General features: G+C 43.5%; 1 protein-coding gene across 7 annotated transcripts in view; it reads right to left on the reverse strand.

Annotated features, from left to right (window-relative positions):
- SLMAP (sarcolemma associated protein) overlaps positions 1-20,162 on the reverse strand; it is a 301,840-nt gene that overhangs the window by 117,829 nt on the left and 163,849 nt on the right. For 6 of the 7 annotated variants that reach the window (XM_082265558.1, XM_082265562.1, XM_082265559.1 and 3 more), the window contains exons 4-6: positions 10,601-10,637; positions 5,487-5,549; positions 437-532 (exon numbers count right to left, since the gene is read on the reverse strand). In XM_082265558.1, coding sequence (XP_082121684.1) covers positions 437-532; positions 5,487-5,549; positions 10,601-10,637 — 196 coding nt within the window. Of the gene's footprint in view, positions 1-436; positions 533-5,486; positions 5,550-10,600; positions 10,638-10,764; positions 10,869-20,162 lie in introns of those variants that run through there. The other variant, XM_082265561.1, reaches the window with a different exon arrangement.

The raw sequence follows: 20,162 nt of genomic DNA on the forward strand, positions 1-20,162 counted from the left end.
CTTACATGTCCCTGGAAAATAAGTTACAAAAAAATAGGACATTAGTCAAAATTGTTCAGTAAATAGGGGCATTGCAGATACTGCTCAAGTTGGCCTAGACATCTAGGCATTATGAGCTTTGGTCAAGGGATAAAGCACACAAAAACCCTCCCTTTGAAGAAAACATCAGATAATTACTAACAACATTTTCTAAAAGACAATCCAGGCTTTAAGACAGTTGTCCCTGAAAATATCCTTAGTTTTGGACAACAATCAAAAAGAAAAGAGAACGAACATTTATGTCCATAAAGTACTGAAGTTGAATTCTCACTGTCAATAGAAATATAAAAACCACCATAGTTTAGATCAGTGTGAGCTACTGACAGCTATTTTTCACCAAGACAATGGACAAGGAATTACAACATGTGGAAAAATTGATGTCTTCACATTCTGATACCTGCCAACTAGTATCGGAAGCTTCCTGTGTATTGGCTAGTAGCCTCTGAAGAGTGGCCAACTTCTGTTCCAACATCTGTTCCCGATGTAAGGCCTCCTACGGAAAGTACACAGACACGCGTCAACAGCATCTTTATCATTTTCCGCTTTACAATTGTTTGAAATTAAAGTAAAAAAGTCACAGAAATGTATGTGACAGTAAAAAGTAACAAATCCATAACAAACATCCTCTGCTATCTGCATGAATCACTTCTGACAATCGACTCACACCAAGAAATGACAAGCAGGATGGTAGATCAGACCTTGGGTCAACTGGTCTAAAGGGACGTTTATGGCCACCAGACTGATTGATAAATCCTCGCACTTGATTCCTCACGGGAATTGTGGAAGCTACCTGAGCCGAGAATGATACTGGCCTTACTGTGGCCCTTGCAGGCGTCTGCCAGAGGAAACCGTAATCTCACTATGAACCTCGTATTCCTCCTGTGGAGCCGAACCTGCATGTAGGACTGTGCAGACAGAACTGTCTTGAAGGTGGATACCATCAGACTCAGAACCTGTATGCAAAATGGGAGAGCGAACTATCTGTGTGACAGCAGCCAGTGAATTACAGCCTGTGGTTCCTGAAGTTTGTCCAGAGGAAGGACCACCCTGGTCAGAATTAGAAAACAGACCTAGGTAAATCAATTCCCTGGACAGGGATAGGGGGGACCTTCGGTAGTTCGGACATCACCTAAAGCTTTACAGGAATTAAATCTGCACAAAGAAGACTCAGGACCTAAAAAAAAAAAAAGAAAATCTGAAAAGGACAAGCTTTGTCCCCCTTTCTGGGTACTCCCAAAAGAATAATTTCGTGGATACCCTTGATGCTCATTAAGGAGGTCCACGAGGCCGGAAACCAGCAAAGATGTCTCCCCCCCCCCCCTACCACCCCAATAATGGTTGAGGGCAGACCTTCATGCTGAAGGGGGGACTTGTCTGCGGGTTCAGAGAAGCTAGCTCTAGGCTTACCAGACCAAGGATGCTTGCAACATCCCGGGGGTTAGATTTGAAAGATGTATTCCCCATCCCAGAACCATGAAATAATTTTCTATGTGCTGAGAAGGAGGGCCCCGTCTGGGACGAGGCTCCTTCCCTTTCTTAGATTATGACAGGAAGGTCCTCTTCCCCACCGTGATACCCTTAATGATGTCATCCAGGGTAGCCCCAAACAGGCGATCGCCTTCAAAGGGCAGATCAATGAAAGCTTTCTTAGAGGCTTGGTCTGTGCACTAATTCTTAAGCCACAGCACGCGCCTAATCACCACCGCTGAGACAAAGTTTGGACAGCACAGGAGCTGTATCCAAAGCTGCATCACAAACTGCAGCCCATGGCCCAACTGGTCTGCTAAATCAAAATAAGCAGAGGGGACCTGCTCACCCCCCCCCCCAGGCCCTAGCCCAAAAGCTTGGTCCATTCAGTTCGGGTCTAAGACACCAGGGCTGAGGCAAAGACTGGCCGCAATGCCGAACCAGCCATAGTAAATATGCTGCGTGCCACAGCCTCCACTTTGTCAGCCGGGTCCTTAAAGGATGGGGATTCCTCTACTGGGATCATGGTTGCTTTATTCAACCTGGAAACAGGAGAGGCCACCACTGATGGACTAGCCCACTCTTTTTAAAAGTGACTCCTCAAAGGGGTAAAGTACAGCAAAACGTTTGGGGACTACAAAGGGTAATTTTGGTTGTACCCATTCCTTACATGAAAACCTGTCAAAATAAGGCACATATGGAAACACCTTTGGAGTACGATGCAACCAAACGACACAGCCACGTCCATGGCTACATCAGCCGTAGCCTCCATTTTTAAAGTCTCACGCACTGTAGTAATAAGTGCGTCTACCAGCGGTTTTTCATTCGCTGCTGCGACCATGGAGGAATCATCCTCACTATAGGATGGCTCTGGGGGCGTGATATAAAGCTCCCCCCCCTGGAGGGGCTGTGTAAAAGGCGGCATCAGGCTCAGAATCCGATGAGGCAGACTGAGCAGGGAAAGGCAGGGGATGCTTCCTCCTGGGCCTTTGCCCACACACCAGTTTCACCCAAGACACGAAGGACTGCAGGACCACCATCAATGCAACCATGGGAAGCTGGATTTCCAAAGGACCTTCGACCTCCATGAGGAGGTCATTGGGGGAGAGGAGACCCTGAGGCTTCATAAGGAAAGGAAGACTTGGCAGTACAAAAATGATCTTTTGGCACCACTAAAGGATTCCCCCAAAGGCTCAGGGTATCGATCAGCAGAGAGAGAGAGAGATAACAGGGACCCCCAAGGACTCACCATACTGATCAGAGGAGCACTCAGAATTTGGACCCAGCATCACCGGTTCATATGTCCCGGGCACAGGAAGAGGAAACGGAGGAGGAAGAGGAGGCGTTTCGGCATCCCCACGAGGCTTCAGTCATCTCTAGCATCTCTCGGACCAAGGAAAAATGGCCCCTGTGACATCATCAGGCTACACAAACATGGCCACAAGCTGGAGACCAGCCAGACTAAGGGAAAATGGCCACCATCAGCTACACTCTCTGCAAGTGGACCCCTTCCTGAAGGTAGGACACACGTTAGGGGAGACTTCGCTACGCACTCTGCACTGGGACCCCCCCCTGCACTATACCCACACTGCAAACAGTGGGGAATGCACCTAGGGGGTCTCCTACACTGGGACCCCTCCAGACTATCAGGGAACGACACATTATCCCAGGACCCTTACAGAGTGGGGATAGCGGGTGAGGCCCCTAGGGGCCTCCGCTGCATCCTCTGCCCTGGGACCCCCACCAAACTCCAGGTACAGACAGGGGGGAATGGGAATGGAGAGAGCCAAGATCAATGAGGGATTTTTAAGGATGGGGGGGAGGGAACCTGCAGGTAGGTCCGACCGTCCCTGAAGGTTACCCGTCTCAACCCCAAAATAAAAAAAAATGCCAAAAAGGGGAGAGGGGGGACTGTACTTACCCTCCCATGGTGCAGGTAACGCTCCAGACAGAATCCTCACCAAAGTAGGAGAACTGTCGGACAAGGGACCGCTGCAACTCAGACCAAAGCTTGGTCTTATGCAACCCTGTGAAACATTTAACTCGTAGGCCAGGCTATGTCGCGGCCGACCGAGCGCATAGCTGCGGTCTGCACGTGCTCGCTGGCTGGTTTGGGGGGGGACCACTGGATCTAGAACAGCCTGTCGCCCAGCCCGGCAGTTGTTTGTAGATCTCCTGAGAGAAAACAACAAAGGAAGGAGAGAAAAAAATGCTAGGACCAGAGATCCCAGCCGGGAGCCTAGGTCCTTACTCCTGACTACACAGATTAAAACAAATTACTTAGAGCAGAGAGGGGGTTATATACCAAGCGGAGGATGGCCCATGGGCATAGCCAGGTGTTTTTTGTTCTGCCTAGTCCTACTCCTGGAGGAGGCAATATAACCCAGTGGTTAGGATTTATGGAGCGCCGTGTCCGTCAATGAACGGAAGAGAAAATCTATTTTACAATACAACTATAAGGGCAGACAGTAAACAACCTTGCAAAATAAAATAAAATCAGTAACCCAAACATAGTAAACTCATAACACTCTGAGTGTACTTGACAAATAATTTAATGAGGTGGTAACTATTTTGAAGGTAAACCTGCAACCATACTTCGTTAACTACTTTTACATTGAATAGCATGTCAGCCCCACTTATCTACAGCAATATGGACCCTGAAACCCAGGAAGCTCTACTATACCAACAATAACCAACCCCTGTAGTTGTAGACTGTATTTAACCCACTGCAATGTGTCAAAATTGTGGTGCGCCAGGCCGTTTCATGTGGCACCCCCCTAATCTCTGCCCCCACATCTCTAACCCCACCTTGTCTACGCAGTTAGCAGCAGGGAGTACAACAAATTCCTCCTACAGATCTAGTGCCTTTCTGTGGAGCCAAAGCTCCCCCTCCTTGATCTTAGCATTCAGCAGACTCCAGCAGCTAAATCCAGCCCTCCTCTGGTCCTCCTCCAGACCCTGCAATTTCTTACAAGCTCCAACCCCATCTTCTTCTTGGCAGCAGAATAAGGTAAGAGGGTGCACTGTAAGGGAGGGTGGGAGACACTTGACTTCTGATGGTGGGCCAGGCTCTCGATGTCTGATATAAGGGGGGTGCTCTGGACATCTAGTCCTATATATAGGACCAGCTCTTTGAGGGAAACCCTAATGCTGATGCAGCCCAAAATGAAATGGAGTTGGACACCCCTGCACTACAAAAATCTCCTTGTTGGTTAACAAGATGACCCACTTTTAGAGAGAGACCAACAACATGGAGGCACACAAGAGAAGAAGTTTTTCGCTACGGGCCACATTCACACTTCTAAATGGGCCAGACACTGATTACAAGCAGGAACTCTAGTAGGGGCTCCCAGCAATTTGCTGCAGAAGACAGCCCCAATTAAAGCAATGACAGACTGCTGGCTCCCGCAGCTAACCAAGAACAATCATGTAGTGATCAGCTAAGGATACAAACTGTGTAGTTTCAAGGTTTTTGGGCATTTCAGAAAAAAAAAGAAAAATCTATATGATAGATAGATAGATAGATAGATAGATAGATAGATAGATAGATAGATAGATAGATAGATAGATAGATAGATAGATAGATAGATAGATAGATAGATAGATAGATAGATAGATAGATAGATAGATAGATAGATAGATAGATAGATAGATAGATAGATAGATAGATAGATAGATAGATATAGATACTTATCAATATAGTGGAGGATGGTGCGTTTTTATGTACATTGTGAGTTTGCTATGGTTAATCCTATACAACTGCAGTCCCTTCAACTAAAAGCTACATTTATGATGATGCTAAAAAAAAAACAAAAAAAAAAACAAATAAAATTCACAAAGGTTTAAGCGCTAAAAAACAGGAAAAAAAACTTCTAAAAACAATCTAGCAGTAAGCCAGACCTCATCAGCTTTCATTTGTCATCCTCTCTGCGGTACAAATGCCTACTGGAAACTTAAAACAGAACAAAGCTGATTTTTACCTGTAGATACTGAGAAAGTTGGAATAGTTCCTGAGAGTACATACTGGGAGTGTGAGCAGCAACCTGCATGGAGAAACAAAAAACAAATGTAAAATGTCAGCACTATGACAAAGTTAGTGTGGAACACCCTCAATTTTTTTTTTTTTTGTAATGGGAAGGACATAGTGGAGAAAGTGCAAGTATAATTCAAGGTTTCATTTAATATTATTAGTTTTTTTTGGTCAAGCTGGTCCAAGCAAAAAATATTTCCATAACTAAACTATGTGGCTGCTGCCTGTGCTGTAGTGGACTGTAGTAGCCATAGCTACATACAGTAAACCGCTCTGTGTTCAAGCAACAGTACAGGTGACTTCCCATCTGCTGTTGCAATTAAAGAGAGTCGGTCTAAGTGCATCTCCACGATTCAGGAAAAACCTTGTGTTTTTGTAAAAGGATACAAGGCTTCCTCAAATTTAGCAAGGTAAGGAGGCAGGTAGACAACATCATGATTTCCACCTCGGCCAACAGCAAAGTCACCTGTACAGCTCCTGTAATTTTTGTTGGCTTGGCCAGCTTGGCCCAAGTGAGATAAAATCTGGAAGAATTCTTTCAGTATATCTGTCAAATGTTTATCATTGTGTGTCCCCCTTACTCCCTTTTCTGATCAGTGACCACTGTGAGAGGGGATGAGGGGATTGAAGGGGGGTATCATCAGGGGAAAAAAAATAAATAAAAGCCTGAAAGCGTCAATATCTTAGCCTTTTAAGTGCAACGACAGAGAAAACTTTTTTGCAGGGGGGTGGGAGGAAGGGTCATTATAATTACAAGACCTGAATTTAAGCATATAGACTAAGGCTCTATTCACACCTAATCGATTTGAATCGCAAATTCCAAATTTTGGCCAAACGTGGGATACATTTGCCATGCCATTTCTTAATGGCACCCCAAATGTAGTGCGATTTTGTCATAAATTGCGCAAAATCACAACGCACAAAGCTTGTTGCTCCAAATGGAGCAGGAGTTGGGCGACAGCGCTGCAATTTGCCGTGACTGCAGCAAGATTTATGGCACAAGTAATGGCATCGCAAATGCATCCTGCGTTTTACCATCGTAAGCAGAAACTCAGCGATTCCGCCAGAGATTCAAATAGCCTAGGTGTGGATAGAGCCTTTGGCAGGCCATAAATGGTACGAACGTCTTTCCTGCAACCATGGGTTGCATGAAATAAATTGGCACGGCATCCCTGATAACACAGACCGTGTTTACAGGGGAATCCCTCCTGCCAAGCAAATGTCTGATCCCGCCAGGGCCGGGAGAAGACCATGATTATCGCCATTAGCGATAGCAGCCGCATGTGATAATCCTAAGCAAATCCTGCAGGCTGCTTGCACCCAAGTTGATTGATTGGTCAACCTGATACATTCAGCCTACCCATTAAATGTTCGTAGACTACACTGGCAGCTCCTCAACTTGACGTTGTAAGGGCAGAAGTTTTTTTTTATCTTAGTGCATTCTATGCATTAAGATAAAAAGCCTACTGGGTGTAGTAGCCTCCCCAGCACCCCCTAATACTTACCTGTGCCCCATCTCTGTCCAGCGATGTCCACGAGTCCCTTGGCTGTCCAGGACTCTCCCTCCTGATTGGCTGAGCCACAGCCGTGGCGCCATTGCCTACCGCGACCGTCAAAGTCAGTTAGCCAATCAGGAGTGGCTAGGGTTCCCCCATAGCAAGCTGCTTGCTGTGGGGGCTATCGATAGGGGGGAGGGGCCAGGAGCAGCAACGAGGGAGCTGAGGAGGATCTAGGCTGCCCTGTGCAAAACCAACTGCACAGAGGAGGTAAGTATAAAAGGTTTGTTTTTTTTTTGTTTTTTTTTTAAAAACAAGACTTCACAATCCCTTTAGGTTTAGGAGAGTTTGGTGTTTTTTTTTTTCCAAAGCTCCTAAATTCAACTCCATAAAAGCCTATGTGACAATGTACACAAAGGCTTTTAGCAAAGTTTAGGAGCTGCCCTGATTAGGTGAGCTTCAACTTCCCTCTCCAGAACATGGAAGAGTCACATTCAGGATAAGAACTTGTTGAGCACCAGCTGCAAAAATAAAAAAAATAAAAAAAACGCTGCCACGGTAAATGTAGGCCAGTGTTCATGAAGCCTTAAATTATAGCAGTACAGCCTTGCTCATATGTTTCCTCTTATTTGAGATACTAAAAAAAGTGGCATAACTTGAGTGTTATCTATCAAAAGTCCCCTGAAGTATGACTTCTTGTGTTTTGTCAAATGTCAGATTTTATACATTTTCTCCCAACGCCTAAGAACATATGGTACTGTCATAAGATTGCTAAAGCTCAGGACATTTTGCAATCTCTGCTCAATAAGACAAATCCCCCTTCCTATCGAAAAAAGCACTGCACTGCTCACACCAGCAGCCAAGTGACAAGTCATTACAGTTATTCTCGGAAGACATAGGTCTGCCTATATGCACCTTTAGCCCCCGTTCACAATGGGGCGACATGTCAGGCGACCTGGTCGCCTGACAGGTCGCCTGGCATAGAGAAGCTGTGGACCCGTTCTAATAGGAGCGACACAAGTCGTTCCAACTTAGAAAAAGGGTCCGGAGCTTCTTTGGGGCGACCTGGAGCGACCTGCATTGACTTCAATGTTATGAAGTCCGTGCCGGGCGCTCCGAGGTCGCGGTGCGAGCAGAGACCTGTGAGGTCGCCCGGGAAGTAGCGTCGCCCCAGTGTGAACGGGGCCTTAAAGTGATACTAAACTCTTGTTTTTTTTCCGGTTAAAAATACATGTCATACTTAGCTGCTCTGTGCAGTAGTTTTGTAAATGGAAATTTGCAGCCAAAATTAGCACTGCTATAGAGTCACACATGTTGGTGTATACACAGTTGTAAATGACAGCTCCCTCCCTCCTCCATGCCCACTAACCAGCTAAACACAAAGGCGGTGAGTTAGTATATGTAGATTAATGGAGGCTTCACCTCCCTCTTGTTCTATGACACAGGCTGGAGGGGAGTGTGACAGCCTGTGGCTGGCAGAAATCCACCTACGCCATGTTTCCACAAAACGATAAAGATTTAAACTGCTTGTAAAGTCTCTCTTTTTTTTTTTTAAACAAACATGTTATACACACACCTGCTCTGTTGCAGTGGATTTGCACAGAGCAGCCCAGATCCTCCCCTTTTTGAGTCCCTCTTTGGTGCTCCTGGTCCCTCCCTCTTGTTGAGTGCCCCCACAGCAAGCAGCTTGCTATGGGCGCACCTGAGCAAAGCCGCAGCTCCCTGTGTCCATTCAGACACAGAGCTGTGGCCCGGCCCAGACCCACCCCCTCTCTCCCCTCATTGGCTCACTAACTTTGACAGGAGTGGAAGCCAATGGTGCCACACTACTGTCTCAGCCAATGAGGGGAGTCCCAGACAGCCAAGTCTCTTGTGTAACATTGATGGATCTGGATGGACCTTTGGTAAGTATTAGGGGGGCTGCTGCACACAGGCAGCTTTTTATCTTAATGCATAGAATGCATTAAGAAAAAAATGTTCTGCCTTTACAACCACTTTAAAGTGTTACTAAACCCACAACAGTTAAATCAGTCTGTATATGTAGTAAAGCATGCTTGTTACTCTTTGTGGAACCTAAGGCATAATCCTCTGCATTGTATAAAAAGGCCGTTTGATTATATATGCACAGATCCTCCCCTTCTTGCCCCCAAAATACGTTTGAATAAGATTTAAGACGAATAAGAGTAAATGGGGACAGACTGCACATTCTCAGTTTGTATTGCTAGAGACACAGGACCAATCAGCACTGTGCAGACAGAGGGTCTGAAATCATGCATCCTGATAAGACAGCCAGTGCAGTATGAAATACTCCTAGAAGCTTAAACTAAACATTGATAGAAGTCAGAGGACTGTTATATACTGGGAAAAGTTATTTAGCAGTTAATATTTACTTAAAGGATCGCATTTCCATGTTCTGTGTACAGTGGGAGACCATATAAAGTGAAACCAAGCTCCTGGGTTTGGTAACACTTTAAGACTAAGCTCACCTTTTGTCTAAAGCTATGACCCTTTGTCTATAGTAGGCAATAAAGGTGCCCCAGGTGGTTTTGAAAAAAAAAAAAAAAAATCTGTGCTTTTAAAAACATTGTTTAAATTCTTTGATGTAGTTTAGTTTACTTAACTATAGTTCTTTTGTTGTACCCCTGAAGCCTGGCTGAAAAAAACAAAAACTGTTCACATTTTCTTGCCCTGCTGGCTAGGATGAGCCATATGGTGGAAGTCACCCCCAGCATTACAGGAGCAAGCATTCGCCCTAGATTAAAAGCAACACATGTGCAGTGCGCTTTTAATCCACTATGCTGCGGCAACGCAGATCACATGATTTAAAATGCTAACATTTTCTACAACTAGAAAAATGGCATTACAAAAGTCAATTTTCTCGAGCCTGACCCAAGGCATCTATATGAGCCACCTGCTGCCAGCAAAGTCAACTCTTCCCATGTAATTCTGGGGCAAAATCAATGGTGGGTGGAGCCACAGCTATTGTTTATTAGCGTTGCCGGCAATCACAGCAGTACAGAACATGTTCTGTAGGTTTATCAGAACAAAAAAATTTAATAAATAAATAAATCAAGGATAAATTCACTGGGCTTATAGAGCGGAAAAAAAAATAAAATAAAAAAACTGGAGAACAAATAGGGCTGTTGCTTACGGGAACCAGATGCTCGCTACACCACATTAGAACGTCAAAATAAGACCGCCATTGGTTGCCATAGGCAACAGCTTAAGTTTCCTGTTTCAAGATGTATCTAGCAAAATCCCCATACAGCATAACATTCGGTAAACCTTTTCATCTCCACCATCTACCGGATTCCATACAGCCAGGACTCGCTTGCAGAAAATGTCATCTTACTGTAAATCCTAATACAGCCATTTTAATTCTATTCCTACATGTTTTCTCTTAAAACAATTCCTTCCATGACACAAGCCTAGGTCTGAGCAGTAAACAGAGGAAGGAGCTGATGTCAAATGACATGATTCATGAAGACCGAGGGAGCATAAGTGTCCTCTAGGGATAAACAAACACTTTCCATCTGATCCCTTCACCCAAAGAAATAGAATGTCTTACCTTGTCGACAGGACAGGGCAGTGGAGCTTGGATGACACTAGGAAAAAAAAAAAAGGAAGGAACAAGCTTACCATCAGAATGTAAACAGAACACCAAGGAGCAAGAGTTCAAAAATCCTGGGTGCAAGCTCTGTAAATGTTTAACTGGATTTGGTGGAGACTCACATTGACTCTGAAAGGGAGCGGCAGCATGGGAAAGAAATTAACTCTGCCCTGGACTTTTCTTTCCCCTCTACATTTACTGTACTGCTCATAAAGCGCTGCCTGCTTGGAGCTCTAATTTATACCCGCTGCTTCTACACAACACCATTAACTGCTTCGATTCCTCAGCGTCATACAAGTCATCATTCTGGGACAATAATTCTGGGGAGAGCAGAAAGGGTTAAAGGCGTGGGTCTGCTTTAAAAAACGCACAACCTTTCAACAAGTTTCTTCATGCTGGACTCATAGTTCTGTGTTACGTAAAAGTATTTTAGGATATTCTGATTAGATGAAAGGTTTAAACTGAAAATTCTGTTTTCCTTTTTAAAGCTACTAATCAGGGCAAAAACAATTACAGGTTTGGGTTGGAGGAAAAGTACAAAAAGGTAAAAGGTTGTTTATTTCCTGGCTTTTGATCATTGACATTTCATTTAAGTGCATAAAATCATGTTAGGACACTAAATATTTTCCTTTTCTGTAGCATTTAAATCTTCAGGGGTGTCAAACTGGTGGCCCTCCAGCTGTTGCAGAACTACAAGTCCCATCATGCCTCTGTCTGTGGGAGTCATGCTTGTAACTATCAGCCTTGCAATGCCTCATGGGACTTGTAGTTATGCAACAGCTGGATGGCCCCCAGTTTGGCACGTGTGGTTTAAAAGATGAAATCTAAATTACATCTTGCCATACCTATGGCTGCTATACATCTGTGAGGAATTGTACTACATGTTCCAGTGTGGTAACTCCTCACAATCCCTCAAGTGTTTAAACTATGTGACCACTGGAACCGGGCAAAAAGATGCCAACTGGAGATTAATCAATTCTTTCATCTAGCTGCAGTAAAGACTTGGTCCAGTTAATTGCGAGATCCGAATACTTGCCAAAGTCAGAGGTAGTAGTTATGAATCAGAGTTACCCAGGAGCAGAAGCCTGTCATTGGCATACAGTATGATTTTCTCATGCCGAGTGCCGTACTGGAAGCCCTCAATAGCATCCCTGGCCCAAATTTGGGCAGACAGGCTCAATGGCAAGGGCGAATAGCATAGTTGGTTACTTGTCAACAATTGACTATCTTCCACAAGCAGGCAGCTGCTTTCATTTTAAAATACATTTTTAGGTCCTTGTGTACCCTAGATTTAGGCTTCCACATGGGTCCTAAACAGATCTACCCAAGCCAACACCAAGGCCCACCTCTTGACATCCAAATGTTAAAGCAGTTCTAAAGCCTAAAGGTTTTTTTTTTTTTTTTTTACCCTAATGGGCCATACACACTAAGATTTTCTGAAGGCTTTTTCCTTTAGCCTTACCAAAACCATATAATTTGAGGTCAGACCTAAACACTTTCAATTTGTATGCAATCTGGCAGGCCCTTGCACTACATAGAAAAGGTAAATCTGAAGGAAAAAGTCTTCAGAAAATATTATAGTGTGTATCCAGCTTAAATCCGAGCTCCACTCACATTTTTGGCAATATTTTTTTTTTTTGGGGGGGGGGGGGGTGGGACGGGACACATCACAGGTCCAGTAGGACCACAAGGCTTCGCTTCCCATTTCCCTTAGAGATACCGGCACCTGCACCCGAAGCAGATTAAACAGTTCAGGTGAGGCCATCACTAAATCCCTGGACAGGCAAGTGTCCTTATAGTAAAATATTGTAGCTGCCGACTTCATTTTTTGAGGGGAGCCTGGAGCTCCTTTTTAAATGCATTCTCTGCATTGTTAAAAAACCTTCTGTGTAACAGAATCCCCCTGCCCCACCTTATACTTACATAAGCATTAACAATCCAGCACTGTGCAGAGGCTCTCTTAACTCTGTCCTCCCTCTGTGGACAGACTGATAGCAGAAGTCATTGGTTCAAGCTACGGTCAATCAAATGCTGTGACGAGGAGCGGGGCCAAGCAGCACGGTCTGTGTCAATAGACGCAGACAGGGAGGCTTGGAAGTGAGCCCATATGATTGCTCCCATAGGAAGCGGTTCTTAAGGGGGCAATCCCCAAAGAGGAGGAGCCAGAAGCGCCAGCAAAGAGAGCCCAGAAGAAAAGGTTTGGGACTGCTCTGGGCAAAACCATTGCAAGGGGACATTTTTTTTTTTATAAGATAAAGAACCTTTAATATTTCTTTAACCATCACACTGTTCTACATTTGCTCAGCCAGCTTCCCTGTAAAAGAAAACTGGAAATATTTAGACCTCCTGCTGCCTTTACCTCCCAAAAGCAGCTCGGTTCACTAAAAAATTGCCCCTTAAATCTACAGGAAAGCCAACACTTCCACAAATATCAGTTTGCTGGCAGAAAATGTGACAGCATGTGTCCAACAAACATTATTTGTCTACCTTAAAGAGGAAGTAAACCCTCCTTTGACACTTACCTACAGGTAAGCCTATGATAAGGCTTACCTATAGGTACTGTAAATATCTCCTAAACATGTACCGTTTAGGAGATATTTACCTTACATGCAGCCAGTGACGTCACTGGCGCATGCGCTCTGAAGGAACGGCCGCTGCTGCCGTTCCTTCAGAGTCCCATGCCGTGACTGTCGGCTCATGCGCGCGTTCGCGGGAATGACGTCACCGCGGCTCCGGCCAATCAGATGGCTGGATGCCGCGATCCCGGAAGACGGGCGACTGGACATGTCGCCCGCCATACAGGTAAGCGGGCGGCACGGTGGGGGCTCGTTCTAAGGTATTTCATAATGAGCTAGTGTGTGGTGCATACTAGCTCATTATGTGTTTCTCTTTCAGGTTACAAAAAAAGAAAATATATATATATATATATATATATATATATATATATATATATATATATATATATATATACACACACACACACACACACATATACATATATATGGGTTTACAACCCCTTTAAAATGTGGGGGAGGGAAAAATCACCAACACCTCCTAAACCATGTTTTGAAAAGAAGTTCAAACATTTAGAAACATGGGCTTCCTATTTTTTATTTCCTTATTGAAATTTCCAGTGTCTGAAATCCAAGCTTTAATCAGCACACAACTGAAGAAACAAATTCAACTGTTCTCAAGGAGAAGCTAGAAGGGTAAAAGCAAAATCCAAGAATGCTTTAATGACGATCAAATAGACAAGTTGAATGTGACTTTCAAACTTTAATATTTAACTCCGAAAAAAAAAAAAATACAGGAATAACATAGGAACATGTAAGACTTAAAAGGGTAACTCCCCTTTCATGGGAAATATAATAGCAAATAAAAGAAAAATAATAAAAATAAAAATATAGCATATACAATTGCAAAACAAGTCATATTGTAATTAGTTATTAAAAATTACCTTTCCTTTTCAATCTGCAGCTATGTAATTTTCTGTAAAAGTAATGCAATATGGCTACCTGGAGGTGTTCTGTACACAGATAGTGTACAGAACGCCAACTGGAACAACCTTTTCTGCTTGTGCGATTGGCTCAGTGATTTTCCCAGAAGTCTGCACTAAGATACAAGTCAGATTTTTGGCATCCCCTGCAGCAAAAAAATTCATTTTTGGCAAAGATACTCCCAATAGGAAATAATGTCTAAAATGGATGCAGACCCTGAAACTTTCCTCATTAGATCCCTGCAAGTGCAGCAGCTGAAAAATTATGAAGCCACTGCCATTAGACTCACTAAATACAGGGGCACAGAGTAGCAAACGATGATTTCTTCATAATACCTAAAGATCTGAATCTTCAACAAAGTTTGTTAAAATCCTTGCAATGTACAGAGATCACCCAGAGGGGGATTTTTTCCACTCAACAAAAGTGGAATTATGCTTTGAAGCAGAATAAGCAAAACTTTTTTTTTTTCATTTTGGATAGAACAAGGGAGGGTTATAACCCATCAGGACAAATAGAGAGGGTGAATATCCTTGAGGGGAAACAGACTGCAATAAACAAAAAAAAAAACTGACAAGAAAAGTTTTGCCTTTAGTTTGTGGAATTTCACTCTACATTGACTTTTTTGATCCTTATGGTGCTAGCATTAGTAAAAAGGTAGGATAGTAAGTCATATTTACTCGTTTTAGTGCCGGTTCACACTAACGCGGCACGACTTTGGGGGGCGACCTGTGAAGTCGCGTGCACCGTGACTTCATATAATGAATGTCTATGCAAGTCGCTCCGATGTCGCCCAGAAGTAGTACAGAAACCTTTTTCTAAGTCGGAGCGACTTGAGTCGCTCCAATTAGAACGGTTTCCGTAGCACACAATGGACCACGACTTGTCAGGCTGACCAGTAGCCTGACAAGTCGCGGTAGTGTGAATGGGGTCTTAATGTCAATATTTTTATTTTATTACATTTCTTCGGTTATTTCCTGGTTTTAAGGCCTGGGCAAATGATGACAAACATCCTAGGAGTCTGCAGGAAGGGGGTTTCTCAGCGAAGCATGCCCTCCTGCTTGCGTGCCTGAGCTAATGGCAGATGGACACCAGGAACTAAATGCTACATGAATCCTTAGCCCTTACTCAACATAGCCTGTGTCAGAAATGCTTGGAAAATAAAAAGCATGAAGATATGGATAGATGAGTGAATTTTCTTCGGATATTAAACATTAAATAGAGTTTATGGTGCACAGAAGTAGTGTATTCAATTTTAATGAAAATTTGGTAAGACCTTCAATCATAACTAAAAACTACAATGTAATGTTTTCCATTAAGTTTTAGAAAGGAAGAGGAAGAGAGGGAATTTATAAATATCTTAATGGGGATCTCAGCTTAGAAAAAAAACTGTTCATTCGAAGGAATTGCATGAGGACTCGAGGACATACAATGCGACTAGAGGAGAAGCGTTTTAACCTCAGGCAACGAGGAGGATTCTTTACTGTTAGGGCTACAAGATTGTGGAATTCTCTACCACAAGAGGTGGTTTCTGCGGGAAGTATGGTGGCTTTCAAAAGACTCTTAGACTTACATCTCAAGGATCAGGACATTAAGGGCTATGTGAGATGATTACAGCCACGCACACCTACACAAGTTGAACTGGATGGACTATTGTCTTTATTCAACCTCACCTACTATGTAACTATGTAATTAGAACACTTATCAGATTTTACCGTTGTCTGTACCCCCTCATTAGGGATATTCACATTATCAAAAGTCAAAGAAAATCCCAAAATTTTGGTTAATGCTAAAACAAAGAGGAAATGTTCCAATGGGGAAACTGGTTCTGGTGACCCTGATGACACCCTGGCATTCCCCCAAAACAGTTTTTCCTTTAGTTACACACGGTTAGGAAAGTGAATAGTATTAGATACTTATTCAAAGCATACCAATGTTTTTTTCTGCAGCATTTACATTGATATTCTGCCTGGGAAAGCATGTGCAATGTATGCCACCTTCAACGTGTGCCTCTGGTGATAATTGTCAAAGTTGCCAATGAGCATATTCCATTTCTCATTCCTTAAAGTAGAATTCCAGGATAAACTAATCTTAACAATTCTCTCTATCTTCCTAACACCTATGCTAACCTATGTAGGAAAGATGTATATATTTATCTAATTTCAGGCTGCTCCAGTATAATCATGTGACCTCCCGTGTCAGCTAGCACTCAAATAGCTTGACCACTTCGGAGCAGTAATGTCACCTGTAGGCTCTTCTTTTGTCAGTACTCCCTTCTCTCCCCTGTAGCTACCACTGACTACCACAGGAGAGAGCCAGATCACATGACCAGATTGGAGTGGCCCGAAAGATAAGTATATACATCTTTCTTACATAGGTTAGTCAGCATAGGTGTTAGGAGGGGGAGGGAGCATTTTTAAATTAATGCTGTGCTAGGATTAAGCAGGCCCTCAAAGCTGAATTAAGCTTAGAGCAACACAAGGGCTTAAGGGCCAACTCTTACCCTTTCCAAACAACAAAGAAAACCGAACATTTATTTTTTGCAATAAAGCCTGCAAAGCATTGCAACCAAAACTAGTGGATTGTGGAGCCACGTACAGCTACAATGAACTGGGAAAAAAAAAAAAAGAAAAAAAGACAGGCGCCTGCAAAGAGAACTCTTTCAGGTTGCCATGATGGAAGGAAGCAACATTTGGCATTTTATTTAAAATCGCCAATATCTAGGGCATGATGTTATTGCCCACTGATGAGTGTGTTAGGGCCGGTACACAAAAGACGCACAGGACCCTTTTTTCCAGCCGCATCCGGATCGGATAGCACAGTGGTTCACACTTGTGTGATCCGATACTGTGCGAACTGTCAGATTGCACTGCGATATGCGATCAAACTGAGGGTGTCAACATTTAATTGACACCCCCTGCGTATCGTATATGGCAGTGTGAACTGACAGATGCGCGTTTGCGATGCGGGAACAGGCTGCGAATTTGCAGCCTTCCCGCATCGCACAAGTGTGAACCGGGACTTATTGTCAACATCAAAAGGGTTTTTCTAGGGTAAGAAGGTTGTGGATGCCTAGGAATCTGGCAAAGCATTCAGAAATATCAACAAATTCTTTTAGCCCCCGTTCACACTGGGGTGACCTGTGAGGCGACCTGGTCGCCTCACAGGTCGCCGCAGGTCGCCTCCCATAGGGAAGCTGCGGCCCCGTTCTGATAGGAGCGACACAAGTCGCCGCTCCGACTCAGAAAAAGGGTCCGGAGCTTCTTTGGGGCGACCAGGAGGCGACCGCCATAGACTCCAATGTTACGAAGTCCGTGGCGGCTGCCCTCGGAGGTCGCGGTGCGAAGTAGCGTCGCCCCAGTGTGAATGGGGGCTTAATTTCAATTAAAAATATTGGAAAGGTAAACAAAAAAAAAAAAACCCACAACAACAGGTCTATACTTACCTGCACAGAGCGGCTGCAAACCTCTTTTCAGCTCCTGGCACCTCTGGAGCTCCTGGCACCTTCCCTCTGTCCAGTGCCCCCATGGGAAGTCACTCGTGCGTGCTCGCACCCAGTCCCCGATGCTGCATCCATTGACACAGACAGCGGGCCTCGACCCTGCCCCCTCATCACTGGCTATGATTGACAGCACTGAGGGCCAATGGCCAGCCAGAGCCATAAGTGAGGGGAGAGAAGAGCTGCAGACGTGCACGGCACTGGATCGAATGAGGTATAAGTAAAAGGGGGGGGGGTGCTGACACCTAAATATTTTTTACCCTAATGAAAGGAATGCATTAAAGGTAAAAAATGTTTAGGCTTTACAACCATTTAAATCATTGAATGGTAAAAACATAAAAAACAAGTGGTGTAGATGTCAAACAATTAAGACATTTTTCCAGAATGGGCTAGTCCACCAAATTCAAACCAGAAGGTAACTGATGCTAAAATGTCTCCAAGAACACCAACATGTTATTACAGAATCTGAAGGTAACACTTGCAACAGTTAGTTGTAAAGTGTATGCATCTTCAATCTAAAAGATTTTTTCAAGTTAGTCTGCATGCGGGGTGTGCCAGGAAACAGGAAAAAGCCTTTGCTGTCCAAAAAATATTTTTTTAAATTAAAAACATACTTACCTGCTGTTGCAGTGGATTTGCACAAAGCAGCCTGGACCCTCCTCTTATCAATTCCCTCAGCAGCTTGCTATGGGGAGCTCTATTCAGACACGGAGATGCAGCCCAGACCCACCCCCTTTCTATTCTCATTGGCTGACTGAAAGCAGCAAAAGCCAATAAGGAGGGGAGTCCCGGACGTTCGAGACATTCCTGCAACATCGCTGGAGGAACTAAGTATTAGGGGGGCTGCTGCACACAGTAGGCTATCTTAATGCATAGAATGCATTAAGATAAAAAAAAAAAAACTTTCTGTCTTTACAACCCATTTAAAATGCCAGGTTTCTGATGCCAGGTGATGTAAAAAAAAAAAAAAAAAAAGAAATTGCTGCAGAACTTTTTTCACCTTAAATGTGACCTATAAACTGAACTAAATTGAAAAACAAACTGAAATCTATTAAAGGGGGGGAGGGGTGGGGGTGAAAAAGTTGCATAAGTGTGCACACCCTCTTATAACTGGTGATATACCTGTGTTCAGAGTTAAGCAAACCCATTCAAACTCATGTTAAATAGGAGTCAGCACACACCAGCCATCATTCAAGTGCCTCCGATTACCCCAAATAAAGTTTAACTGTTCTAATAGGTCTTTCCTGACATTTTCTTAGTCACATCCAACAGCCAAAGCCATGGTCCACAGAGAGCTTCCAAATCAGAGGGATCTCATTGTTAAAAGGTATCAGTCAGGAGAAGGGTACAAAAGAATTTCCAAGGCATTAGATATACCATGGAACACAGTGAAGACAGTCATCATCAAGTGGAGAAAATATGGCACAACAGTGACATTACCAAAAACTGCACATCCCTCCACAATTGATGAAAAGACTAGAAGAAAACTGGTCAGGAAGGCTGCCAAGAGGCTTACAGCAACATTAAAAGGAGCTGCAGGAATATGTATGTAGTCAAGAAAAAGACAGTGCTGTAATAAAATGAAAAGGTGCTTCAACAAAGTACTAATTTAAGGGTGTGCACACTTTTGCAACCATATTATTTTAGTTTTATTATCTTTACTTCCCACCACCTAAAATACTTTTAATTTGTTGTTTAACTGAGTTGTACAGTTTATAGGTCACATTAAAACATGAAAAAAGGTCTGAGGTGTGTAGACACACACAAACCTATATAATAATATACTCTTTTTTTTTTTTTTTTTTTAATTCAGTCTAGTGCATCTAGTAAAAATAAACGTGAATACAAGCATTCATTTCTGCTGAAGGGGGCATTACAAACCTCTGAGGCCATGGGTGTTCTTTAGGGCTGGGCGATATGGCTGAAAACTGTATCACGATATCAGTGTTTCATATCGGTCGATATCGATAATTATTGATATTTTTTTATTACCCATTTAAAATAAGGACCAGGAGAAAAATGTTACATTAAAACATTTTTATTTTAAACTTAACCTTCCTCTGATCATAATCCCCTCAGTTCTTAAGACAATAAAATGTCAACACAACCATACTTGCTTCGCGTCCTCTGTTTGCTTCCGACGAAGAAGAAAAAATTAAAACAGAAGTATGCAGCGCTTGATGGAAAACACAAAAACAGGCAATCACTGATTATATATATATATATATATATATATATATATATATATATAGATGAATTTCCACAATGTATCAGAGTGTACTGAAAAAACAGTAGAAGGAGAGTCCGTGGAGAGGAAAAAGTCCAATAAGAAGCTCAGGTGATAAGTTGAAAAGATGTGACCTCCACATCCAGGTAAAATCCTGCGGGATCTCTGAATGGATGGTGCGGTAGCTGCAGCCGGGTCTCCTGCGATGTAAAACAGGAGGACACTACAGGGTATACACAGGGCGGACGATCACCGGTCCCCTACCGGTTTCGTCAAAACGTGACGTCATCAGGGGGCGTG

Source organism: Pelophylax lessonae (assembly GCF_965119305.1).
Source record: "Pelophylax lessonae genome assembly, chromosome: 8".
NCBI lineage: Eukaryota > Metazoa > Chordata > Amphibia > Anura > Ranidae > Pelophylax > Pelophylax lessonae.